The sequence below is a fragment of the Pelophylax lessonae genome (genome assembly GCF_965119305.1).
Source record: "Pelophylax lessonae genome assembly, chromosome: 2".
Classification (NCBI taxonomy): Eukaryota; Metazoa; Chordata; class Amphibia; order Anura; family Ranidae; genus Pelophylax; species Pelophylax lessonae.
Genome location: NC_138769.1, coordinates 150,974,744 through 151,002,057, shown reverse-complemented (window position 1 = coordinate 151,002,057; position 27,314 = coordinate 150,974,744). Strand labels below are relative to the sequence as shown.

General features: G+C 46.3%; 1 protein-coding gene across 6 annotated transcripts in view; it reads left to right on the top strand.

The window, feature by feature from the left end:
* MYO1C (myosin IC) overlaps window positions 1-22,090 on the top strand; it is a 393,404-nt gene extending 371,314 nt beyond the window's left edge. For all 6 annotated transcript variants that reach the window (XM_082245855.1, XM_082245858.1, XM_082245856.1 and 3 more), the window contains exons 30-32: window positions 8,132-8,229; window positions 20,065-20,164; window positions 21,332-22,090. In XM_082245855.1, the coding sequence (XP_082101981.1) occupies window positions 8,132-8,229; window positions 20,065-20,164; window positions 21,332-21,358 (225 nt within the window). In that variant the 3' untranslated portion in view covers window positions 21,359-22,090. The remainder of the gene's footprint in view (window positions 1-8,131; window positions 8,230-20,064; window positions 20,165-21,331) is intronic.
* Window positions 22,091-27,314: the final 5,224 nt, after the last annotated feature.

The following is a 27,314-nucleotide window of genomic DNA, read 5'->3' as shown; positions in this document are numbered from 1 at the left end:
CTGTGGGCGCTTATACAGCATTGAATGTGGTGTGTTTTTGGCGCCTTGCGGCGCCATCTTGTGTGTGGCAAAACGTTCGTTCCTAGCACATGTCGGCGGCCATTTTACCGAAGCCTCCCATTACTTTCTATAGGCAACCATTTTTCTTTGGCCTGCAGTCTCAGTTCAGTCTCTTGCGGTGACATCACTTCCTCCTTCTGCTCAGAAGAGATCGGCTGCGGTGGTAACACTCGTGGGGGTCTGTCTGCTGTCCTTTTTTTGTGTGTGTGCAAATTCTTCTGGCTATCAGTTTATCCTGCTCAGGGGTCTGTTTTGTCACAGTCTTGTAGCGGTGGGCTGCGGGGGTCCGCGGCGCGTTTAAAGGGCCAGTACCTTTTTAAAAAACAAACTTTTTTACTATGGAATCGCAGGACAGCAAATTTCCCACAGCCTTAGTGGGGGATTCGGGTTCCTCTGAATCTTCTGCTCTGACTACTTTGTCTGCCGCAGTGGCGACTTTGGTATCCAAAGTGGATATTCTTATGACTGAACGTGCTGACAGAAAAAGGTCTCGTTTTTCCTTGTCTTCTGATTCTGAATCTGACATGGTTGCCGTGGGTGGCGTGCCCCTTGAAGGGTCTCGCTCTTCTCTGTCTGAGGGGGAGGCGGAGGTTGCAGGGGTGGATGATTCCCCCCCTGGGATTGCCGAGGACCGCGCAGCTATGGATGCGCTAATTCTTGCCATTAAGGAAACACTACATTTGGAGGATGAGCCCAATCCTCCGGGAATTGTGTCCTCTTTTGGTACACACAGGACCCGCAAGGCGGTGCAGGTGTTCCCTTGCCCCGCGGAGTTTCACGCTACTGTGAATGATCAAAGGCGTCATTTAAGAAGTTTCAGCTCCTTTATGCCTTTGCGTCTCCTACGGATTCGCGCTGGTGTGTGACCCCTCAGGTGGATCACACTGGCCAGGTTAAACAAGGCCACTCTGGTACCCACCGAAGATTCTCCGGTGTTTATTGATCCTACGGATAGGAGGATGAAATCCCTTGCCTGCCATGCCTACATGGTGGCGGGTTCCCTGCTAAAGCCTATTTTCGCCTCTGTCATGGCGGCTCAGGCTGTGGCCGATTGGACTAAGGTGCTGAGACGCACCCTCGTGGCTGATTCTGCTCCCCCTACTACCATGGCGACGGTGGACCAGATTTATCAAGGAGTCATGTATTTGTGTGATGCGGCCTTGAATGAGGCCCCATTAGCTGCGCACCTGTCCAGTGTCGCGGTGATTAACCGTCGCCTGATATGGTTGAAAAGCTGATTGGCTGACCAGACTTCAAGGAAAACGGTGGCTGACATCCCCTATGCGGGGTCTCGCCTGTTTGGGGAATCCCTGGATGAATTGGTAAAAGGGGTCACTGGGGGCAAGAGCACTCTGCTGCCCCAGAATCCTAAGGGCAAGTTTTTCCGCAGTAAGCAGGGCCCCTCCTTTAAACCAAATCAGGGGTCCTTTCGTGCCTTCAAGGCACAGAACAAGGGGAAACCCTTCAAGGGCCAGGGTGGCCAGAGAAAGCCCTGGGCGGGCAAACCTAAATCCGGCCATGCTGGTGGGGCGCCCCAGTCCGCCTCTGCCTGATGGGGCGCCCTCACCCGTTTCAGGGGTGGGGGGACATTTGCGCGGTTTCCTCCAACCTTGGCTGCTCCGAATTCCGGACAGGTGGGTTCAGGAAATCATTAGATCGGGTTACAAGATCGAATTCCTTTCGCGGCTGGCGGACAGATTCTTTCCCTCAAATCTTCATTTGACCCCAGGGCGGTTACAGGACCTGCATCAGGCGGTGCAAGATCTTCTCGCCCAGGGGGTGATTGTCCCGGTGCCTCATCGAGACAGGTTTCGCGGGTTTTACTCAAATCTGTTCACTGTGCCCAGAAAGGAGGGCAATGTGCGTCCTATTCTGGACTTGAAAGCTCTGAACCGCTTTGTGCGCGTTCGGAAGTTCCGCATGGAATCGCTTCGCTCGTTGGTAGCCTCCCTGAGTCCAGGCGACTTCCTGGCCTCGATCGACGTGAAGGATGCGTATCTACACATCCCCATTTTTGAGGGTCATCAGAGGTACCTCCGATTCGCGATCGCGGAGGAACATTATCAGTTTGTGGCGTTACCTTTCGGTCTCGCTTCGGCTCCAAGGGTGTTTACCAAAGTGCTGGCTCCCGTTCTGGGCCTGTTACGGGCACAGGGCATTGCGGTCTTGGGATATCTGGACAATCTCCTGTTAAGGTCGAGTGCCAGCCAGAGCCTGCTGTGCGATCTGTCCACTACGGTTCAGACGCTCCAGGAGTTCGGTTGGACCATCAACGTTCAGAAGTCGACTTTGTCTACTTCGGTTCGTCTCCCATACTTGGGAATGGTTCTGGACTCTGCTCAAGCAAAGGTGTTCCTGCTTGTCCTCCGGTCCCTACAGAACGAGGTCAGGGCCCTCAGGGAAAATTAATCCTCGTCACTCAGGACCTGTATGCGGTCCCTGGGGTAGATGGTGTCAGCCTTCGAGGCGATACCGTTTGCACAGTTCCACACGAGGTCTCTCCAAGCGGAGATCCTGGGCATTTGGGACAGACTGCCTCAGTCCTTGGATCTGAGGGTGTCTCTGAGTCGCCAGACCAGAATGGATCTTCTGTGGTGGCTTCAGTCCCTGGCTGTGGCGGACGGAAGATCCTTCCGGCCATTACTATGGACAGTGATTTCCACAGATGCCAGCCTGTCGAGCTGGGGTGCAGTCCTGGGCAACCTGTCTGCCCAGGGCACTTGGTCGGTGGAGGAATCCTCACTCCCCATAAACATATTGGAATTGAGAGCGATCGGGCTGTGCCTGCTCCATTGGTCGGATCGTCTTCAGGGCCGTCCTGTACGGGTGCAGACGGACAATGCCACGGCGGTGGCTTACATCAATCACCAAGGGGGCACCAGGAGTGCCCGGGAAGTGACCAGTATTCTGTCTTGGGCCGAGACTCGCGTCCCGTCGATTTCGGCAGTTCACATTCCGGGTGTGGAGAACTGGCAGGCTGATTATCTGAGCCGTCAGACCCTGGACCAGGGGGAATGGTCCCTGCACCCGGAGGTGTTTCAGATGCTGTGTGCGAAATGGGAATCCCCGGATGTGGATCTGTTCGCGTCTCGGCTAAACAACAAGGTGGAAAGGTTCCTGACAAGAACGCGCGATCCTCGGGCAGACGCCTCGAATGCGCTGGTGGTGCCTTGGCATCAGTATCGTCTGATATACGCCTTTCCTCCGATTCAGTTGTTGTCCAGGTTCCTTCGCAGGTTGGCCTCGGAACCAACATTGGGGATTCTGGTGGCGCCCGACTGGCCACGCCGGTCCTGTTATGCGGACATCATTCACCTGGCCGTCGAGCCTCCGTGGCGGCTGACAATGCGAGAAGATCTACTGTCTCAGGGACCGATCTTCCATCCTGCTTTACAGTCGCTGGCATTAATGGCATGGCTGTTGAAAGCCAGGTCCTGAGAGACAGGGGTCTTTCCTCAGAGGTCATTCCTACCTTACTCAAGGCTAGAAAATCCTCATCTGGTAAGATCTATTACGCAGAGTGTCGGAGTTAGCGGCCTTGTCTTGCCGCTCCCCTTACCTGGTGGTTCATAGGGATAAGGTGGTCTTGCGACCTAACCAGTCCTTTCTTCCAAAGGTGGTCTCTGACTTTCACCTTAATGAGGACATTGTTTTGCCTTCGCTCTGTGGGACTCCTAAGGAGGTTGCTTTGCATTCCTTGGATGTTATCCGGGCGATCAGGGTTTACCTGTCGTCAACTGAATACTTTCGGAAATCGGATGGCGACCATTTCGAAATGGATCAGACAGACAGTTGAATAGGCCTATTCGTTGAAGGAATGGGTTCCGCCCTTCCCTGTCATCTACCAGATCGGTGAGTGCGTGCTGGGCCCTCCGGCATCAGGCTTCGGTGGCCCAGGTGTGTAAGGCTGCGACTTGGTTGTCTTTGCACACCTTCTCAAAATTCTACAAAATTGATGTTCTGGCATCAGCTGATGCCTCCTTTGGCCGCAAAGTTCTCTGTGCGGCAGTACCGTGAGGGGACCCTGGTTTTTTGCGGGTCCCTGGCTATTGAGGTTGTTTATCCCCTTGGTTATTTGCTTTCCTGGGTTGTTGCTCCTGTTGAGCCTTTTTTGTTACCCAGCAGGTTACCTTTCTGTTCATGTAAGGTTCCTTTCTCTGAGGTGGTTACTGCGTTGCCTTTCTGACGGTTGCGTTTCCCATCCCTCATGTCTACACAGCTTTGGGACATCCCATTGGTGAAGACTGTATGAGTGGGCGGCGACTGTCGGAGGACGTAACGGAATTTTTGTAAAATCTTACCGAAAAATTCCTTTCTCTGAGTCCTCCCGACAGTCGCCGCCCCCGCCCCTCTTTTTGTGGTTCTTGGACTCTAACTGCTTGCTACCAAACTGAGTTGGGATGGCTGATAGCAGGGGGGTTATTGGACCAGTGGGACAGCCCCCATAGGTGTGTCTATGTAAATGCTTTGTTTTTAACAAGTCTTATGCCTAGCTTGCTCCTATGGATAAGAGGTCAATACCCATTGGTGAAGACTGTATGAGTGGGCAGCGACTGTCGGAGGACTCAGAGAAAGGAATTTTTCGGTAAGATTTTACAAAAATTCAGTTTTTCCCACCCCTCTCTCACACTTGTAAATGAGGGCTAACCGTCAGAATGGTACCACAAACCTACATCGTGTGCTACATACCTTCATACATATGTCAACGGAAACCTGATTGGGGGAGTTGCTGCTTAGTTCCCATTTAGCCGTGGGCTCAACTAAATCCTAAACTGCTGTACTTCTAGCAATTACTTAACCACTTGCCCACTGGGCACTTAAACCCCCTTCCTAACCAGACCAATTTTCAGCTTTCAGTGCTCTCACATTTTGAATGACAATTACTCAGTCATGCAACACTGTCCCCATATGAAATTTTCATCCTTTTTTTCACACAAACAGCTTGCTTTTGGTGGTACTTAATCATAATTGGATTTTTTATTTTTTGAGTTATAAATGAAAAAAGACTGAAAATTTTGTAAAAAAAAAATGCATTTTTCTTTCTTTTGGTTTTAAATTTTGCAAATTTTATCATTTTTCTTCATAAATTTTGACTAAAATTTATACGGCTACATATCTTTAGTAAAAATAACCCAAATAAGTATACATTTTTTGGTCTTTGTGAAGGTTGAGTCTACAAGCTAAGGTGCCAATCATTGAAAATTGATCACACCTAAAGTACTGACGGCCTATCTCATTTCTTGAGACCCTAACAAGTCAGGACAGTACAAATACCCCCCAAATGACCCCTTTTTGGAAAGTAGACATTCCAAGGTATTTAGTAAGAGGCATGGTGAGTTTTTTGAAGTTGTAATTTTTTCTCACAATTCTTTGCAAAAGGAAGATTTAAAAAAAAAAAAAATAAATTATTTTTCACAAAATGGTCATATTACCAAGTTATTTCTTACACACTGTATAGGCATACTTGAAACTACACCCCAAAATACATTCTGCTACTCCTCCTGAGTATGGTGATACCACATGTGTGACACTTTTCCACAGCCTGACCACATACAGAGGCCCAACGTCCAAGGAGCACCGTCGGGTGTTCAAGAAGCAAAAATTACACATATAATTTTCTGACGACTTATCACACTTTTGAAAGTCCTGAAGCATCAGGACAATGGAAACACCCACAAAATGACCCCATTTTGGAAAGAAAGCACCCCAACACATGATCTAGGAGGCATAATGAGTCTTTTGTACATGTCGTTTTTTTCCCACAAGTTTTTGGAAAACGTGGAAAGAAAACCAAAACGCATTTTTTTTTTTACACAAAGTTTTATTAGACATTTCTAACACATAGCATGTACATAGCAAAAATGACACCCCAAAATACATTCTGCCACTCCTCCTGAGTATGGCGATAGCACATATGTGACACTTTTCCACAGCCTGGCCACATACAGAGGCCCAACATGCAGGCAGCACCGTCATTTTCTGACTTCCCATTACAATTTTGTGAGACACTGTAGGGCACTGATAAGCATTGTAGTGGCACTCATGTGGCATGGATGTGGCCCGGATGAGCACTGACGTGGCATGGATGTGACACCGATGAGCACTGACGTGGAATGGATGTGGCACTGATGAGCACTGATGTGGCACTGATGAGCACTGACGTGGGATGGATGTGGCACTGATGAGCACTGATGTTGCATGGATTAGCCCTGACATGGCATTGATATGGCACGAATGAGCACTGACGTGGCATGGATGTGACACAGATGAGCACCCTGACGTGACACGGATGAGCACTGACGTGGCATGGATGTGGCACGGATGAGCACTGATGTGGCATGGATGTGGCACGGATGAGCACTGACGTGGCATGGATGTGGCACGGATGAGCACTGACGTGGCATGGATGTGGCACGGATGAGCACTGACGTGGCACTGACGTGGCACGGATGAGCACTGACGTGGCACGGATGAGCACTGACGTGGCACGGATGAGCACTGACGTGGCACGGATGAGCACTGACGTGGCACGGATGAGCACTGACGTGGCATAGATGAGCACTGACGTGACACGGATGTGGCACGGATGAGCACTGATGTGGCTTTGATGTGGCATGGATGAGCACTGACGTGGCTTTGATGTGGCATTGATGTGGCACAGATAACCACTGATGTGGTACGGATGAGCACTGAAGTGGCATGGATGTGGCACGAATGAGCACTGACGTGGCATGGATGAGCACTGAGGTGGCATGGGCGGGAACAGATGTGGGATGGATGAGCATGGATGTGGCATGGATGAGCACTGAGGTGGCATGGGCGGGCACAGATGTGGGATGGATGAGCAGGGATGTGGCATGGATGAGCACTGAGACAACATGGGCAGGCACAGATGAGGCACGGATGAGCATGGATGTGGCACGGATGAGCACTGAGGTGGGCATGGATGTGACATGGATGAGCACTGAGGTGGCATGGGTGGGCACGGATGATGCATGGATGGGGCACGAATGAGGCACAGTTGAGGCAGAGGAGGCGTGCAGCTGCAGTTCCTCTCCTCGCACGCTGTACTGATTGCTGTGTACAGCGTCCGAGGAAAGGAGAGAAATGAACCGGACATGCGCCGGTTTGTTGTGACGTGATCGCTCCGTCATTGGACGGAGCGATCACGTGGTAAAGGACCGCTCTCATTGGCCCTTTACCACGATCCGTGATGCGTCGGGTCCCCGGGACCCGGCGAGCACGGACACTCCCGTGTGCGCGCCCCAGGGGGCGCGCGCTTGAGCGCAATTCTGGGAGGACATCCATGTACGCCCTCCCAGAACTATACAACCACTTTGCGGCCGTGTTTTTACAATGGGCCGGTCGGAAAGTGGTTAAAGGATATGCCTTTACATATACAAAACCCAATATATACAGTAATCACTGTCTCAGTATTATTCATATAAGATGACCATGAGAATAAGGCTTTTATTCAGTATTCCAGTAGACTCCTCTAGAGCAGCCTTTTTCAACCAGTGTGCCTTCAGGTTTCTTCAGGGGTGCCCCAAAATTGCCCAAAAATTCTATTCATGCCAGTAGGTGGATCAAGCCTGCCTTTTGGTTACACAAAGCCACAGGTTTTCATTGCACTATTGCAACCTTTTAGCTACCAGCGTCCTAACAACCAGTGACCTCATTGGTTGATAAGGAGGACGTCAGGCCCCTGCACAGCATCCTTGTTTGCCACTCCTCTGCCCCTCTCTATTAGAAATGGGGGTCACAGTTGAGTAAGGGAGAGAAATTGAGGGAGAAGAATACTAGTGAGTACCAGTGTGCAAATGTGTATTTGCTTTGGAAGAATACATCACCTCTAATGTTGGGTTCCTACGTGTATGGATGCTGCTGCAATATGTAAAACTTTTAGAATAGTTTTTTACATTTTAGAATGAGGTGCCTCAGGATTAGCAATTAATTTTATAGTAAGCCTCGACTGTAAAAAGGTTGAAAAACACTGCTCTAGCGCTTGCTATGTAATACACACTAAACTTGTGAGTCAGCTTTGTCTCATCATCATCACTTTTTTTTTCAGGGAGATGCAATTCTGCAAAGCGATCATGTGATTGAAACACTGACAAAAGTTGCCATAACTGCTGAGAGAGTCAATAATATCAACATTAATCAGGGAAGGTATGTGTAGATTACCTTTTCTTATATTGTCACCAACATAAAATATATTCAAAAGTAAAGATGTACCATAACTGCAGTCAGATAGAGACTTATGCTATGGTCAGGTGAGCAAAAAGGATTCAGTGCCATTAATACATGATACTGGATGGGCCACAGATGTAAGTATCGAAGATGATCACTGGATTGTACAATGAAGTTAGTAGGCTGTGATTTTTTTTTTTTTAGCTTCTACACCATTTTAATGATGGTGCCACCCAAAAATATATATATATATATATATATATATATATATATAGCTCAACCCATCCTGTTCCCTACGCTGACTATCCAAAGCCTCCATGTGACTTGACTTTATGGGTAACATATTATATAAGTTAGCTAATATCGCTGATTGATTAGGCAAAAAGAAAAGGTACATCACATACTATTAAAATCCTCACATTTTTCTATTTAAACAAAATAATCCAATATAAAAAGGCAAATTAAGCTTCATGACTGATACTATATGGTTACACTGTATTGTACACAGTTATTCTGAAAAATGAAAAAGCTTTAAGGTAATTTTAAAGATTTTTTTTTAATGTTTTCCTTTATTATTGTGTGCAGTAATGAGCATTTCTCTTTCGTTTATCGACTGACACAGCGCTCCATAAATCATAACTAGAGGGTTATATTGCCTATTCCAGGAGTAGGACAAGTAGTCCTCAAATGCGCTGCAGGCCGCGCTGGGCCGCCATTTTCTTGTAGCCACATGTGCTGAGGAGATCGGCAGCCATCTTGGTACACCCGGCACGGCCATTTTGCGGTGGATTATTCTGCTAGGAATCTGTATGGAAGTTCCTGGAGGCGTTCTGTGGGTGGAGCCCCTCCCTATACCCTGGGCGTTTTTTCTCATTTCCTTTTGGAGAGCTTACTGCGGACATGTGCAGACTTTCTGGGCCTGCTGCTGCATCTTGGCACAGTGAGTCTGGGCGTCGCTCTCTTCTGGGGGTCTCCAGCGTGCTGCGTGACCTTCGGGGGCGCTGTAGCGCAGTGGGACTTTGTTTGGAGAAAAAAAAAGATTTTCTGACATTTTTTTTTTACGCTTTCTGATGGGTTCCCCCAGTGCAACATGGACCCTACAGATCATGTGTCCCCACCTGACCCCCTCGGGGAGGCCGCAGGGTCCTCTGGATCCCAGCTGTCTAGCGATGTAACTTTGGCAGTCCTGGAAGCGTTTGTGTCCCGGGTGGAGGCGGTCTTTAAAGGGCGAGAAACGCCCTCCGCCTACCCCTGCCTCATCTGATGTCTCAGGTTCTGAGTCAGACTCAGCCACCGCAGACGTAGGTCTCCCTGCTGGGTCTACTACCTCGCGCCCTATCTCCTCTGATAGTGAGGATGACATTTCTACCTCCACTGCCGCACAAGGTAAGGCGCTGGTGGATGCACTGGTTGTTTCTGTGTGTGAGACCCTGAAATTGGACGCAGCTGCGACTGGGGCGCAGTTTACGTTTGGCACTCACAAGCCATCCAGAGCGGCAAAGGCTTTTCCTTTTCCCACATTTTTTGCCAACATGCTCAAAGAATGAGACCGTCCAAAACATTCCCCTGGGGTGCCTAAGTGGATTGCTAGACACTACCCTTTTGAGGAGTCTCTGGTAAAGAAGTGGACTGTGCCACCTACGGTGGATCTGCCGGTCTCAAGACTGAATAAGGCTACCGTTACTCCAGGGGAGGATTCCCCATCCTTGCAGGACCTGGAGGGTAGGAAGGCGGAGGCTGTGGCCCGCAATATGTACTCCCTGGTGGGGACTGCACTGAGACCGGTGCTTACAGTTGCCCTTGTTACGCAGAAGTTGACTGAATGGGCGAACTTACTACGCTGTGACCTGGAGGGGAAACAAGTCTCTCCTGCCTTGTGAGGAGCTATTGGACCAGCTGGTGCAGGGAGCTGCAATTCTAAAGGGGACACAAAACTGGGGGCTAAAACTAGACACTGCTCCCATATTGGGCCAACTGTCGGTTTCGGCAGTGGTTCTCCGGCATATGCTTCGGCTGAAGTGCTGGTCTGCAGATCAGACTTCTAAGAAGGCCTTGACTGATCTCCCTTTTCAAGGAGATCACCTGTTTGGTGCTACCCTAGATGACATTATTAAGGGTCTCACAGGGGTGAAGAGTACCTTTCTTCCGCAGGCTAACAAGTGTAAGGATCCGCGCCGCAGACGGGGTCCCTCCTTTTCAGCTCACAACTTTTTTTCATCCCTCAGGGTCAGTCAATAAGACGAAGCCCTTCAAGACTCCCTTGGGTAGTTCCAAGTGACCCTGGTCTGGGAAACGTCTGGTTTCTCCAGACCTGCAGAGAAGACCTCCTCGGCCTGAAGGTGTGACCTCACCGTATCTGGGGTGGAGGGACGTCTTTGCTGGTTCCCGGACCTGTGGCTAGCCTGGATACCAGACTTATGGGTTCAAGAGGTCATACGGTTCGATTACAAGATCGAGTTTTGATCTGTTCCTCCAGTAAGGTTTTTCCCTTCCAATGTGCGACTGTCCCCGGATCGCTTGCTGGCGCTCTATGGTGCAGTTCAGGACCTGGTACAACAGGGAGTGATCGTTCCGGTTCCGTGTGTGGAACGTTTTCAGGGCTTTTATTCAAACCTGTTCACGGTTCCCAGGAAGGAAGGCAAGGTGTATCCAATCCTGAACCTGAAGGCACTGAATGGTTTTGTGCGAGTTTAAAAATTCAAGATGGAATCTGTTGGTGGTGGCTTCCCTACATCAGGGGGATTTCCTGGCCTCCATAGACATCAAAGATGCCTACCTTCGCATCCCAGTCTGTGCAGGACACCAACGGTTTCTACGTTTTGCCGTGGGAGAAGATCACTATTAGTTTGTGGCGTTGCCCTTTGGTCTCGCCTCTGCTCCTTGGGTCTTAACAAAGGTGTTGGCTCCAATCCTGGCGCTGTTGCCGCAGTGGGGAATATCGGTCCTGAGTTACTTGGACGATCTGCTTCTCCGTGCGGAGTCTCCCACAGTGCTGGAAACAAATTTGGAAATCACCATAAGAACTCTGGAAGTGGATTCCGAATCTTCAGAAGTCGTCCTTAGTCCCTTCTATGAGTTTGGACTACCTGGGCCTGACTCTGGACTCGTCCTCACCCAGGGTGTTTCTTCCTCCGGAAAAACTCAAACTCCAGACACTGGTTCAGTTGTTGCTGACCAGCAAATGGTCGTCCCTTCGGATCTGTATAAGAGTACTGGGACTGATGGTGTCCTCCTTTGAGGCGGTCCCCTTCCCTCAATTCCACATGAGGATCCTCCAGAAGGAAATAATTCTCAAATGGAACAAGAATCTAAACTCCCTGGACAATCAGATCCAGCTGAGCAAGGTGACCAGGGAGTCCCTGATCTGTTGGCTTCGGTCCCCGATGCTCAAGCAAGGAAAATCCTTCCTCCCTATATATTGGACAATTGTCACCACAGATGCAAGCCTGTCCGGGTGGGGGGGGGAGTTCTCGGCAGGTTATCTGCTCAGTGAGTCTGGTCCCTGGAGGAATCAAGGTTACCGATCAATGTCCTGGAGCTGAAAGTGATCCGGCCTAGTCTGCTGGACCAAGCACCTGCGGGGTTGTCCAGTGCGCATTCATTCGGACCATGCCGGGGCTTATATCAATCACCAAGGGGGCACCAAGAGTGTCCTTGCGGCCTTGGAAGTGGTACGAATCCTTCGTTGGGCAGAGTGCTTTGTTCTAGCTGTCTCCGCTGTTCACATTCCAGGAGTGGAAAATTGGCAGGCGGATTACCTCAGTCGACAGGCCTTGGATGCAAGGGAATGGTCCCTCCATCCGGAGGTGTTCCGGTAGTTGTGCCTTCTTTGAGGCACTCCAGACGTAGGTCTGTTGGCGTCTCGGATAAACAGAAAAGTGCAGAGGTTTGGCCCGTTTCCGGGACCCTCTGGCAGACGCTGCAGACGCACTGGTGGCCCAGTGGGGTCAGTATCAGCTGATGTATGCCTTTCCTCCTCAAGTTGCTGCCAAGATTTCTTCGCAGGGTCGAGGCGGAAGAGATTCCGGTCATTTTTGTGGCTCTGGACTGCCATCGCCGAGCTTGGTACGCTGACCTGGTCAGGCTATCTCAGACATTTCTTGGAGACTTCCTCTCAGGGAGGATCTGCTGTCTCAAGGGCCAATCTTCCATCCTGCTTTACGGTCGCTGGCTTTGACGGCTTGGCTGTTGAAAGCCAGGTACTGAAGGACAGGGGATTCCTACTCTGCTTAAAATGAGAAAAGCAACGAGAAAAGCAACTTCTAGGAAGATCTATCATAGTACGTGGAAGTCATCGTACATACGTGGTGCGAGTCTCTTGGGGTTCCCCGTCGTTCTTACTCGGTTGCGCAGATTTTGGCTTTCCTTCAATGGGGAGTTGATCAAAAGTTATCCTTGAGTACTATAAAGGTTCAGGTTTCGGCCTTGGAAATTTTTTCCAGAGGCCGTTTGCCACCCATTCCCTGGTGCGTAACTTCGTCCAGGGGGTGCGACACTTGGTACTTCCGGTGTGACCCCCCCCCGTTGCCTCCTTGGGACATTTAATTTGGTGCTGTCCGTTCTTCAAAAACCTCCTTTTGAAAGTATCCAGCAGATTCCCCTGCTTGCTTTATCCCAGAAGGTGGCCTTCTTGATGGCTATTACTTCTGAGCGCAGGGTGTCGGGACTGGCGGCGTTGTCCTGTCGTTCTCCCTATCTGGTGGTTCATAGGGATAAAGTGGTACTTCGTGCGGATCTGTCCTTCCTTCCGTAGGTGGTTTTTAGTTTTCACTTAAACGAGGACATTGTATTACCATCTTTGTGTCCTAAGCCAAAACATCCTAAGAAATATGCACTGCATACTCTGGATGTGGTTCAGGTAATCAGGGTGTACTTGGCGACTACTGAGTCTTTTCAGAAGTCCTATTCGCTCTTTGTACTCACGGATGGTCCAAAGAAAGGGCTGCCTGCGTCTGCTGCGACTATTTCCAGATTGATCAGACAGACGGTAGTGCAGGCTTATTCAATTAAGGGTCAGGTTCCACCTTTCCCTGTTAAGGCACCCTCGGCTCGGGCGCTTACTGCTTCCTGGGCTTTTCGTTATCAGGCATCTGTGCTTCAGGTTTGCAAGGCGGCTACCTGGTCGTCTGTTCACACCTTTACCAAATTTTATAAGGTGGATGTGCTGGCATTGGCTGATGCCTCTTTTGGCCGCAAAGTTTTGCAAGGCTGCGGTTTAGGGGGCTTTTGGTCTCCCTTGAGGGTGTTTTCTGTTTGTTTCAGGTGAGGCTCATCTTGTTCTGATGTGTTCCATGTTGGCTGTGTTCAGCCTTGGGGACTTGTTTTTTTCTGCTGTTCCCACCATTCATTTTATGGTACTGCTTTGGGACGTCCCTACTAATATGCATCAGAGACTGCGTCCGTCAATGAACGATAGAGAAAACTGGATTTCTCTGTCGCTCATTGACAGACGTAGTCCTCGTTGATTACTAACAACTCGGGTTATGCTGCCCTCTACAGGAGTAGGACTAGACAGGAAAGAAAACATTCTGGCCACACCTTAGGGGCAGTCCCAGAGGGTATATCCTCTCTCTCTCTGCTACAGAAAATCAGTTTTTTTCTGTCTAGTTAGGAGTAAGGACCTAGATGCCTTGCTAGGATCTTCGGTCCTGGCAGGATTTTTTTCTTAGAAAGATTTTTTTAGACAGCTTTTTTCTCCAGTGTTCCTGTGAGATCTTCAAGCAAGAAAGCTGGAACTGGGCGACGGGCTGAAAGTTGAGATCCAGTGGTCACCCCAGTTCAGCCTACGAGCGCGTGCAGGCCATAGCTCCGCGCTGGGTCGGCCGCGACATAGTCCCACTGGACGGGGACTGACCCTGCGAGTTAAACGTCTCGCTTAAACGCCAATGACCATGAGTCACGGCGTCCGTATTGGTCGACAGTCCTCCCACCCCGGTGGAGAGGGGTACTGTCAGGAGTTGGCGCCCGCCTGGTTCCGGTATGGTGAGTAGTATGTTCCCCCTTTTCCCCCTGACGGGTTTGTGGTGAACGCGGGCCCCTCTCTGAAATGGTAAGGATGGGTCTCCCCTCTATCCTATAACATGTCACAGATCCCCCTATTTGAGTGTGATTTTTGTGAACAAGAAACCAGGAGGCTTGGTTTGGGAGCTGACAATCTGTCATTTCAAAACTGTAAAGATGACTGAAGTCAGTGGCAGTACTAGAATATTACTGTGGTAGCATAAGGTATCCTACCTGTCAGAGGTGTTCACAGGACGATGTCTATGCATGTATAACTGCAGTCCAGATCGCATTCCTCCAGCAAGGGCAGGCTGCCTTCCGACGGCCCACGGACCGCATGCGGTCCGCCAGGGTCCGGTACCGCCGGCCAGGCTGATCACCATTAGGGTGAAGGTTTGTGGGGCCGAGATACTCCCGCAGGCCGCCAGACACGCCATTATCCTGTACAGGCCGCCGCCATTGTCTGGCAGATCGCACATGGCCGCCATATTGGCGTAGCCTCGTGTCTCCAGCATGGGGGCGGCCATGTTTGAGGTGACCAAAACACCTCGTGGAGCTAGGGGAGGCGCTGGAAGGCGTGCAAAGGGGCGGAGCCGCCTCCTTTTTACCCGGGAAGCCAGCCAAAGACTTCCTGTCTGTTATAGACAGTGCTGAAACAAGTTGCATTTGAAACTCTGAGCATCAAGTGGTGAGCCTTGGGGTCTATCTCTCTCTCTCGCTCTGTAGGGGTCCCTAAGCAGGTAACACTGAGGGGCATTGTGGCGCTGGGGGTCTGAAAAAAAAAAAGTTTTATTTTTTTTGGCAATTTATTTTTTTCCGGGTAGTGTCTGGAATTATCATGGACCCTGCCACACAGGTACCCCCACCTGTTTCCCTCGAGGTGGCCGCGGGACCCGCCAGTGCACAGAGTATGGATGCATTTACAGCAGTTTTGGAGTCTTTGGTGGCTCGGGTGGAGACGGCCTGTCAGGAACGGGGGTCAAGAAAGTGACCCCCGCCTACCCCTATATCATCTGATACTTCAGATTCTGAGATGGTCATTGCAGCTGCAGGTCCCTCTGCAGGGGCTGTTGTCTCAGGTAAAGTTCCCTCAGACAGTGAGGAGGACGTTCTTGCTTCCGCCATAGCACAAGAAGAAGCATTGGTGGACGCACTAGTTGTGGCGGTTCGGAAAACCTTAAGACTTGAGGTTTTACCGGCAGAGGCAACTGAAATGGAAATTCCCTTTGGTACTAGCAAACCTACCAAGACGGTGAAGGTTTTTCCTTTACCCAAATGTTTTGGTAATAAGATTAAAGAGGAATGGGATCATTCAAAGCGTACCTTTACTATTTCCAAGCGCATTGCTAGACGCTATCCGTTTGAGGAATCCCTCATTAAGAAATGGACGGTACCACCAGTGGTGGATCCACCTATTTCCAGACTGGATAAAGCCACGGGTATTCCGGTGGAGGACTCTTCGTCCTTTAAGGATTCGGTGGATCGGAAGATAGAAGCGGAGTCCCACACTATCTTTTCCCTGATAGGGTCAGCCTTTAGACCAGTTATTGTCATTGGTCTAGTGTCTCCGACATTAACGGAATGGGCGAGATTGGTGCGCCAGGACCTGAAGGGGAAAGGTATCCCCCAGGCAACATCTGATTTGATGGAACAGATTATACAAGGACTACAGTTTGTCTGTGACGCAGCCTTGGATGCCACCCCCCTATTAGGGCATGCATCTATGTCAGCGGTAATCCTCAGACGTGTGCTGTGGTTAAAATGCTGGTCAGCGGACCTAGGTTCCAAAAAGACCTTGGCGAATCTCCCCTTTCAGGGGAATCGTCTATTTGGTGCCACCCTAGATGAGATCATTAAGGATATCACTGGGGGCAAAGGCACTTTTTTGCCACAGGCTGCTAAAGCTAAAGCACCTCGTAACAAGCGTGGACCTTTCTTTGCCGCTCATAAAGGGTTCGTTCGCTCTGCTGGAGCGAGCGGGAAAGGAAAAACCCCTCTAGGAGGGTTCAAGAAGCGCTGGTCGGACAAACAAAAGACCGACTCAGCCAAACCTGAAGCTAAGGCTTACACAGCCTGAAGGTGCGCCCCCACCCGGCTTGAGGGTGGGGGGACGTCTTCACCGGTATTCAGAGCACTAAATCGAGCATCGATCACTGCTACCGGTGCGATTCTTCCCTTCCAACATTTAAGTACTACAGGGAGCGGTAGTTACCGTTCCCTGAACAGATCATTTTCTTTACCTTTTCCAAAGATTAATCTCAGTTCCCCACAGGAATCGGATCCGGTTGATCAGACAGACCAAGGAGCCTCTAGCCGGGTGACTTCGGTCTCTAATGTTCAACCAGGAGAAATCATCACTCCTGATAGGAATCAGGTGTCTGATAAATGTGTGGGAACAGAGAACGATCAGACTTTGTCGGATTGCCTGGGCCAGGTAGCTCTAGGGCAGCCTGGTTCGGATCCAGTCAGACAATATCAGGGTGATGACTTAAGTCGATCACCAAGGATTTCACCATCTGTGTCTTCTTCAGAGCATCCCGGAGGCGCGGAGATTGGTAACGCGCGCCCACGATCCTCCAGCAGACGCGCTGAACGGCCTGTTAAGGCAGTGTCAGCTATTAGATGAACTCCCTCCTCTCAGATTGCTGCTGAGATTTCTCCGCAGGATAGAGATGGAGGGTGCTCCTTGGAGACTTCCTCTCAGGGAGGGTCTGCGGTCTCAGGGACCGATCTTCCATTGTGCTTTACAGTCGCTGGTTTTAATGGCCTGGCCATTGAGACCCAGGTACTGAAGGACAGAGGGTTGTCAGCTTCAGTTATTCCTACTCTAATTAAGGCAAGGAAAGCGACTTCCAGCAAGGTCTATTATCGCACATGGAAGACTTGTATCGCGTGGTGTGAATCTTTGGGATTTCCTCCACGTACCTATTCGGTGACCCGGATCTTGGCTTTTCTGCAAAAGGGGGTTGAGCAGAAACTATCCTTGAGCACCATCAAGGGTCAGGTTTCAGCATTAGCAATCTTCTTTCAGAAGCCCTTGGCTACTCGTTCCTTGGTGCGTAATTTCATTCAGGGGGTGCGGCACCTGGCTCCACCAATCCGCGCGCCCTTACCGCCCTGGGATCTTAATTTGGTTTTGTCGGTTCTGCCAGAAAGTGGCCTTCTTGGTGGCTATCACTTCTGCACGCAGGGTGTCAGAACTGGCTGCATTATCATGCCAGTCCCCATATTTAGTGGTTCATAGGGATAAGGTAGTTCTTCATCCAAAGCCATCCTTTCTTCCAAAGGTTGTTTCAGATATTGTGCTACCTTCCTTGTGTCCTCAGCCCAATCATCATCGGGAACATGCGTTGCATTCCTTGGATGTGGTTCGGGCAATCAGGGTATACCTGAAGGCTACGGAATCGTTCCGTAAAACTGATTCACTTTTTGTGATAACGGATGGCCCCAGAAAGGGGTTGCCTGCATCTGCCGCGACTATCTCCAAATGGATTAGACAGACGGTGGTACAGGCTTATTCTATTAAGGGTCGGAATCCTCCGTTCCCTGTTAAGGCGCACTCCACTCGAGCGCTCAGTACTTCCTGGGCCTTCCGCCATCAGGCGTCAGTGGTCCAGGTGTGTAAGGCAGCCACCTGGTCGTCGGTACATACCTTTACAAAATTTTATAAAATTGATGTGATGGCATCGGCGTATGCCTCATTTGGCCGCAAGGTTTTGCAGGCCGCAATTTGAGGAGACCGGTGGTCTACCTCGAGGGTTTTTTTCCGTTGGAGTTTCTGTTGAGTCTCATCTTTGATTGATGAGCCTTTAGAACTTCTAGTTGGCACCGGTTGGGCCTTCTAGATTGGATTTTGATTTCCATTTTCCCACCCCTCATTTGTGGTACTGCTTTGGGACGTCCCGAGTTGTTAGTAATCAACGAGGACTACGTCTGTCAATGAGCGACAGAGAAAAATGGATTTTTGTAAAATCTTACCGTAAAATCCTTTTCTCTTAAGCTCATTGACAGACGTAGTACCCGCCCCTCTGTTTTTGAGTTGGGTTGGGTTAAATTCTCTAAACACTGCTTTGTGACATAACTGATTTGCTGTAGCAGAGAGAGAGAGGATATACCCTCTGGGACTGCCCCTAAGGTGTGGCCAGAATGTTTTCTTTCCTGTCTAGTCCTACTCCTGTAGAGGGCAGCATAACCCGAGTTGTTAGTAATCAACGAGGACTAAGTCTGTCAATGGGCTTAAGAGAAAAGGATTTTACGGTAAGATTTTACAAAAATCCATTTTTTTGACTTACCGTAAAATCCTTTTCTCTTAGGTTCGACGGACGCAGTACCTGCCCCTCTATTTTGAGTTGGGTTGGTATTATTTCTCTGACACTGCTTTGATAAAAAAACTGACATCCTATGTAGGAAGAGAGAGGGTATACCCCCTGGGACTGCCATAGGTGTAGCCAGAACTTTTTTTCTGCCTAGTGTCCTACTCCTGTAGGGGGCAGTATAACCCAACTGATATGCATCAGACTGTGTCCGTCAATGAACCTAAGAGAAAAGGATTTTACAATAAGTAAAATAATCCAGTTTTTCTGTAATTTTATACAGTATTGCAGACATTTTTTTTTTCAATAAAATTCACATTCACAGCAAAGTAAATCACAGTAGAGATCTCAAGTTATCTTTTTTTTTTTTTTTTTTTAAATCGAGAAAATGTTTTATGGTTTAAAACCCTTAATGTAACAATACAATATAATAGTCACAGTACATTGGCAAGCCTCCCTTTTTTTTATTTTGGGTTGCGTTTGTGGGCATAGAAGTCATACAAATATTGGTATCTATATACGGTCAAACCATTACACATATATATATATATATATATATATATATATATATATATATATATCAGAAATTATACTATTGTAGTGCAACCCAACCAATGAGCCTCAAAAAGTGCAGCTGTTGTTATGCAACTGTTAAAGACCTATATCTTCATTTTCTTTGGTTTATTCGGGCATACCAACAATCTTTGAAGTACCAGTTCCCGTGAACTATCCAACAGGATACTATCTTGTTGGATAGTCCAACTATCCAGCAGGGGTATCCAACCATAGGCCCCACAGCTTTTCAAATTTACCCTGACAGCCACCTCTTGTGTAGATATGACGTTCTAAAAGTAGTGCATTTCCCATGGCTGACACCCATGATTTATGTGTGGGGGGGGGGGGGATCAGCGGATTTCCACATTACTAGAATTAACCTCCGGGCATGGGAAAGGGCCCTTCCGACAGCTGTCCTGGGGTGCTCCTTCTCTATAACATCTTCTAGGATGTTCAGTAGACAGCGTTTAGGGTCTATTGGGATTTTTACTTTAACTACCACGTTTTAGTGGATTTATGATTTGGCTCCAGTACAGGTGGAGTTTGGGACATCTCCATAACAGATGGATCAAGTCCCCATGGTCTCTTTTGCACCTAGGACAGTGTGGCTCCGTACCATATCCCATCTTGCTCAGATTCAGGGGAGAATAGTGAGCACGTAAAAGAATATACAGCTGTGACAACTTCTGTGCTGCGTTTAAAGAGCAAGTACCCACCGCTTGATATGCTTCTTACCATTTCTCAGTTGATATTGGCCCCAAATCATTCTCCCACCCTGAAATCGCTTTACTAGGGTGGCCTTTATAAAATTCTGGTATTAACATATTGTAACATTGAGATATAAAACCTTTAAAGCGGTCTGTCTGTTGTATAAGACTAAATATAGGCACTTGTTATCTTTAAACTTTATTTTGAAATCTCACTTAACTAATCTTTCCCCGCTTAGCATCAAGTTTACTGTTGGTCCAGGTAAAGAAGGAATCATTGACTTTACTGCGGGCTCGGAGTTACTAATAGCCAAAGCAAAAAATGGACACTTGTCTGTGGTAAGGATTCTTTTCACTGTATTCTTTATCTACATTTGCCGGACTTGGCTGGTTGTAAAACGTTCAGGATTTCAAGTGGTTAAAACAAACTTATAGCCGCAGCCTGATAACTTTTAAAAGAGTGAGAAGAGCATTTTAGCCTCTTGTGATAGCAAAGTTAAATGAGAAAAAAAAAAAAGTTGAAAGAAAAGTTAAACAATTGCATACATGCAAGTGCGAACACTTGTGTAGGTCCCGCACGTTGTATGTAAACAGCGATTGCGCCACACTTGTTGGGTATTGCCGCAAACAGAGTGAGAGCAATAATTCTTGAGGCATAATTTATGGTTAACGCTAAACTGATAACCTGTAAAATGTTTTTAAAGTGCCACCTATGAAAATATTTTAGGTATTGTAGTAACTTGCCCATACTGAATTTTATTAGTCATATTATATAAAAAAGTTAGTTTAGCCACACTCCAGCTTTCTGTCACTTTTTTACAGTAGTTTGTTTGGTCCAAGTGAGCTGCTACCTTTGCTAACCAATGCATATTTTAAAGTGAAAGAAAGCTGGAGTTAGATTTTAATGTAGGTATTGACCGACTTGGTGATTGTATGTTCTTTCATCTGTTCTTTTCTTTGAAATAGTTTGCCTTTAACAAGTGTTACCTGAAGGTTGACTTGATTTGGCTTTATCCACCTTTATTCATCATATTTATATAAAGAGCTAGCTATGCTTGTATCACATTTATCTGACTTGGCTCTAGTTACATCTGAGCCAAGTCTACCCTGGTACTCTTGTAGAGCGATATCTCTTTTGTTTCAGGCAGAACAGACCTCTTGCACAGAATTGTACAAATGTATTTGATGACAGTGCCCCCTTGTGATTTGCAGTAAAAAAATTTAAATTGTAGTTAAAGCTCTATATAACAGCCTTGACGTAATCTAATAAGTGAAATAGGTAGTTGGCAACATTTGCATACCTTTTGTATATGATTTACCAACTGTGGCACATGCTTACCCTCAGTGTAGAAATATAAGGAGTCCTGATTTTAGCTTTTTAGAGGTTTGTTCTTTATATGCATATTTAATGTATTTTATAACTGATTGTGCAGCACTCTAGAATGCATTGACAGTATATCAAGTTTGTATTTCTAGCATTACTTATTTATTTTTCTTTATTTAAAGGTTGCTCCTCGTCTGAATTCACGATGATGACCACTGCAGTCTGTTAGGAATCTGATATACAACCAAACTGACAGCTTCACATACATCCATTTCTTCCACTTGTTGGACAATACCTCCTTTTAATACTTCTTGACTCTGCTTTTATATTTTATAGTTACCAAAGACCTGCGCTGCTTATGAGAAAAAGAGGAAAGAAATTATTTTATATATTTGTGAAATTCAGATATTTTATTTTAACTTGCTTTTGCACAGGCTCCCCCACTAGTGACTTTCTGTATTGCACATTTCATTGGCACATGGCATATCGGGTTGCCTGGCAGATATGGTGGCTAACCTAGCTTGCCTGCCTGTGTACACAAGCAAAGTGAGAGTGGCATACTAGGAATCTTTACTCTCTTTTGCTGTTTCTGCCATAGAGGCCTTGACCACTTTGCAGACCTTAAAGGATAATGAAGGTGATAAATCAGATTTTAGATATACATGGTCTGCACTAGAAAACACACACATTTATTTATGCAGTCTTATTTCTAGGATTAGAAGGAAGGTTTAATTCTTATTTTTTCTCTTCTAAAAGATGTTGTGCAAATATATGCCTTACGTTGTCATTGTACAATTTTCAAAAAGCCATATGTACATGAGTTGATAGCGTATTTTGTAGTACTTTATAGAAGTTAACAAGCGAAATAGAGGTTTATTTATGCAGGAGAAATCACACTTATCTAAAGAAGGGGAAAATACCCACAATGACCAGTCAGTCAGTTTTTTTTTTTTTTTTTTTTCAAGGTATCTGGTCTCTGTGGACAAGCGGTTGGAAAGTCATTTTTTTATCCACTGGCCCCAGTGTGGCACAATTTTCACATTGCACGAAAGACCTCCTGTATGAAGGTTTCTGAAGGAAGAACTGGTGCTGCCCCTAGCAGTCAAGTTAGATTCTGATTTTCATGTACTAGAAACGTAAGAGGATGATATGACTGGCTGATTTGAGTAGAACGGTTCTCCCTAGATGAGGTGCAAGGCAATAATCGGACATGCAAAAACTTGTACTTGTGTAAGAAATTCTCAGATGTGCAATATATAAATATATTGTGTAGAGCACCTTAACTAACATTTTGTTACAATTAAAGAACCCTAACCTGCTCTCACATTTCATTCTTGCTCACCAGCTGTCTGTTTATACCACCAGCAATTACTTAAGTTGCAGATGTTTAGCTTCCCCTTTATGTATCATTAGAGTCTCCTATTGGGCAAATTAAACGGTTTGTTACTGACTGATACGTCAGTGTTGTGGTTTTTTGTAACTGTGTTAAAGTACCTTTTAGCTTATAAATATTAGAGGCAGCCATTTTGTGTGGAGTCTGGTGATATTGATAGGCTATGCTTTCTAGGAACCAGTGATGTCATAGAGACAGGAGGTCCTGCTTCCACTGTGTGTATTCAATGAAGTTGAGGTAAAATGTGATTAATTTACAGGCATTTGCTAAAGCAAGGACGCAAAGTTTGTACTTTCTATATAGTTTCTATTATATGCAACAAAGGGACCGTGAGAACTAAAAATAGTTTACCACTGTCAAGCATATATCTGTTTTTAATGCTAGTAGGTACTAAAAGTACTTTCTGACCTAAACTGCTTTGATCAGCAGGATGCAGCAAGTGCATTTGGCTCTTTAGATGTTCATAAACCTGCTAATAGCATTCAGAGATGTTCAGCAGTTTGTCTTGTGATGCATTGACCAACAGAGTTTATATTTTTCTATAGCTGCTTGCTTTAAAATACAGTAAACCCCCCTCCATTGCGGGGGTTACGTTCCAGACCCAGCTGCGAAAAGTGAAATTCCGCGAAATAGAAAAACCCTATTAAAATGCATTGTAGGCATGATTTTTTTACTGTCACTGTACGTGTAAAAGCATTTTAAGGTCTTTAAACACACTTTTAAAACAATAGAAACTCGTTTAACACATAAAAGATACTAAGAGACAGAGCAAGAGCTATGAAAAACACAAAAATCTTTCATTTTTAATGATTTATATAGTAAAATAACATTACAAAAAAAACGCGAATTACCGGGACCGAAAAAACTGAACCGCGATGTAGCGGGGGATTACTGTACACCTCTTGTTTTCTTTTACTCTGTTAAAAAAAAAAAAACTTGACAACCAAAGTACATCTAAAATATACAGCAGTGCCCACATCTCCTAAATCTGCAATATTGCTGAGACTAAATAGCTTGTTTTTAGCAATTTTTTTAACTTGTCGTTCCTCCTTTATTTCCCTACACTACAGATGGAGCGGTGCTTTTTATTTTTCTCAGACTTTTTAAATGTTTTATTTGAACTGCATTCATCACCTGACAACTAAAGCAGAAACCATTTTGGCCATATAGTTTGCAAGTTATTCCTGTAGCCCTAAATGTTATTTTGTATTCCTTGCCTTACATTCACTGGTTCCTGGTAAACCCTAAGAATATCACTTTCAATAAGAAATGACTGCTTTTGTTGTCTCGGTGATGTGTGTACAGTTTACACAAGTTGGTCTCCACCCTGCCCTTATGCCTTGTCAGTAGGTGTACCAGTAAGAGGAAAATGCTTTAACATCAGTGATTGCATTTGTGCCTTTCCACCAATAAATCTGCTGTTATTAAACTTGTGTCATTTTACTTTCTCTACCTTGCAATATCACACTGCCTAATACATTGATTTCATAGTATGGGATTTTATCATCTGTTAGCATTAAAACAGTATGAACAGAAAACATATACAATGTTTGGGTGAATTAAGTTGCAGTGGTGCGAACTTTTTCGGTACCAGGTTTCGATTTGGCTCATGAAGAAGAAACACATTTACCAACCAGCATTATGTGAACAGAAAAGAAGAATTCATATTGTACTTTCCAGCAGTTTATTTGCTAATCACGGTAGTATGCATCGCATACTAGCTTGTTATGAAATGTCTTAAAATGAAGCTCCCGCAGCGCCGCCCGCACAACACTTACACGCCTGACATTAACCACGTTTTCCTTCCGGGTTTGCGTCCTCTGGCCATCTGATTGGCCAAGGCCGCGGTGTCACTCCCGCGCATGCACACGGGAGCTGCCGTTCACGGCACAAGGCTCTTAAGGAACAGTACGGGTAGCCATTCCTTCAGAGCGAATGGGCCAGCGATGTCACTGGCTGACTGCAAAGTAAAGTTCTCCTAAACAGTGCATGTTTAGGAGATATTTACAGTACTTATAGGTAAGCCTTATCATAGGCTTACCTATAGGTACAAGTTACAGAGGAAGCTTTACTTCCTCTTTAAAAATGGGGATTAGCTGTTACAAAGTAACCATAGCTTCTGTTAATGTTTTGGCTGGTATGATAAAAAAAACTATTAATGTTATTCTGTTGCTTTTGCTGATTTTTCCATTTAAATTTGTTGCTTTTAGCAAAGGGCATTTGGCTCATTTATAGACACTATAAGGCCTGATGCACACTGGACACTTTTACAGCTGCTGTTTTTGGCTTCAAATGTTTTTTTTTTCTGCAGCCAGTGAACTCCCCAGCATGAAAAAACGCAGCTTTTTGGCATTTCACAGCATTTTTGAGCCATAAGGTTTTATGGGAGTATAGTTTTGCTAAAAAACGCTACTGCAAAAATGATAGTTTTCTACAGCTTTCTACACCTAATACTACTGATGTTTTTATAACGCCCAGGCCTAGAGTGGAGGATTACTTTATTATTATGCAGAATGTATATAGTGCCAACAGTTTACACAGCTCATTACAAAAGCTAAGGGGGCAGTACAGTACAATCCAATCCAATACAGGAGGGTTCAAAGGGCCTTAATCTAAAGGGAGAGGCAGGTGGTAAGGAGTGACCATACACACATTTCTTTGAGGAACTGGCTGAAATTCACTCAGTAGGTTGCCCTGTCAGCCACCCCCCGAACAATATCCCGTAATTCAAAAATCATGGGTTTTGTGATCAGCTGTCAAATTACTATTACCACAGTGGTAGATTGGTCCATTCACACTGTACAGTATATAGCTAGCTATAGCTCGATAATCTTGGGGTAAGTGAGTTACAGAGGTAGGGGAGGCTCTGGAGAAATACTGGAGACGAGCTTCAGAGGAGGTGACAATGAATCGTGAATGCTCCTCTAGCAAGAAATTAAATTCGCCCATGTGTAGTTTATAAATAGCATGCTAAGGTATCAGATATGCTATTTTATTTAGTGAGCCTGGAGAGCAATGCCACACAGCACTATACTTCCCAAGTTTAGAACTTAAAAATGAAGGGACAATTCAGAGAGACAGAGATCTGAGGAGTACATAGCATGCTGTGGTAAAAAGGAGGCATGGTTAAATTACAGCAGCCAGAAGGGAACAATCCTCCTCCAGACCAGGCCAATTTCCTGGATTGTAAAAAAAAAACAAAACCTAGGCACCGCTGGCAGCGTACTGCTGCAGCGAGTAGTGGGTGTGGCCAGACTGTTTACTGTGGTAGGGGCTTAAAGGATGGTTAAACCAAACATGGGCATCCTTGTACCTGTAAAATATACAATAGTAGTGCTACAAGTAAGAGTCTCTCAGATACCTTGAATAAAGCACAATCCTTAAAAATTACACGTGCTTCTGTGCACACTGAAAACAGAGAGCTAACATTGTTTTTCTAAGCCTACCTTAAAGTTATATTAAAGGCTCCTTTTTTTCCTTAAAAATAAAAAAGTTCTACTTTTCCCCTCCTCTGAAATCCCACACCCATGCTTTCTTCTCTTTTTCTGTGTGTGCCCCCATAGCAAGTTGTGTGCCATGAGGGCATATGTGTGGGCAGGCTTCCGAGCCGGGCTGTGTGCATCTATTTACACAGCGCGGCTTGGCCACGCCCCCTGTTCATAGGATTTTAAAAGATATCAGCAGAAGCCCATGGCTCCCACTGCTCTCAGCCTGTTCTGGAAAAGAGATCAGCGATGCAGATGGACGTAGCGCTGGATGGAGAGAGGTGATAGGTAATTGTTTGGAGGAAGAGAAGGAAATCAGTGGAAGGTTTTTTTTTTTTTGTTTTTTATTACCTTAATGCAGGTAATGCGTTTTAAGGTAAAAAAAGAAAAAAAAAACTGATTTTAGAACCACTTTTAAGACCGGAGGATTTTCCTGCTTAATGACCAGGCCACTTTTTTCAACTTGGCACTGCGTGAATTTAACTGACAATTGCACGGTCATGCAATGCTGTACCCAAACAAAATTTACGTCCTTTTTTTCCCACAAACAGAGCTTTCTGTTGGTGGTATTTGATCACCGCTGCGCTTTTTATTTTTTGCAATATTCAAAAAGAGCAAAAATTTTGTGAAAAATTTGACATTTTCTAATTTGATAAAAAATATCCAATATATTCAAGTTTTGTCATATATTTTGGCCAAAATTTATTTAGCTACATGTCTTTGCAAAAACATTCTCAGTTAGTGTATTTTTTTTGGTTTGCGCAAAAGTTATAGCACTACAAACTATGGTGTAAATACTGGAATTTACGCAGCTTTAATTTCTGACTGTCAATCTCAATTCTTGAAATGCTAAAATGGCAGGGCAGTACAACCCCCCCCCCCCCCCCCAAATTACCACTTTTTGGAAAGTAGACACCCTAAGGAATGTCCTGAGAGGCATGTTGAGCTCATTGAATATTTCATCTTTTCTCTTACGTCCTCCGACAGTCGCCGCCTCCTCTAAGTCATCACTATTGGGTATTGTCCACCTATCCGTAGGAATAGCTAGGCATATAGACTTAGTCAAAAGGCATTAGCATATACACACCCACGGGGGCTGTCCCATCTGGTCAATACCCCCCCTGCATCACCACTCCCAACTCAGTTTTAGTTTGCCTAGCATCAGGAATAGTCAGGCTACCTTGTGCTGGGGCTTCAGTCTCAGCCTTCCTAAATCTTTTATTTGATTTTCTTTTTAAATGTCAGTTTTTTTCTCTCACTTTACTAGCTGTTTATTTTGTCAGCTTT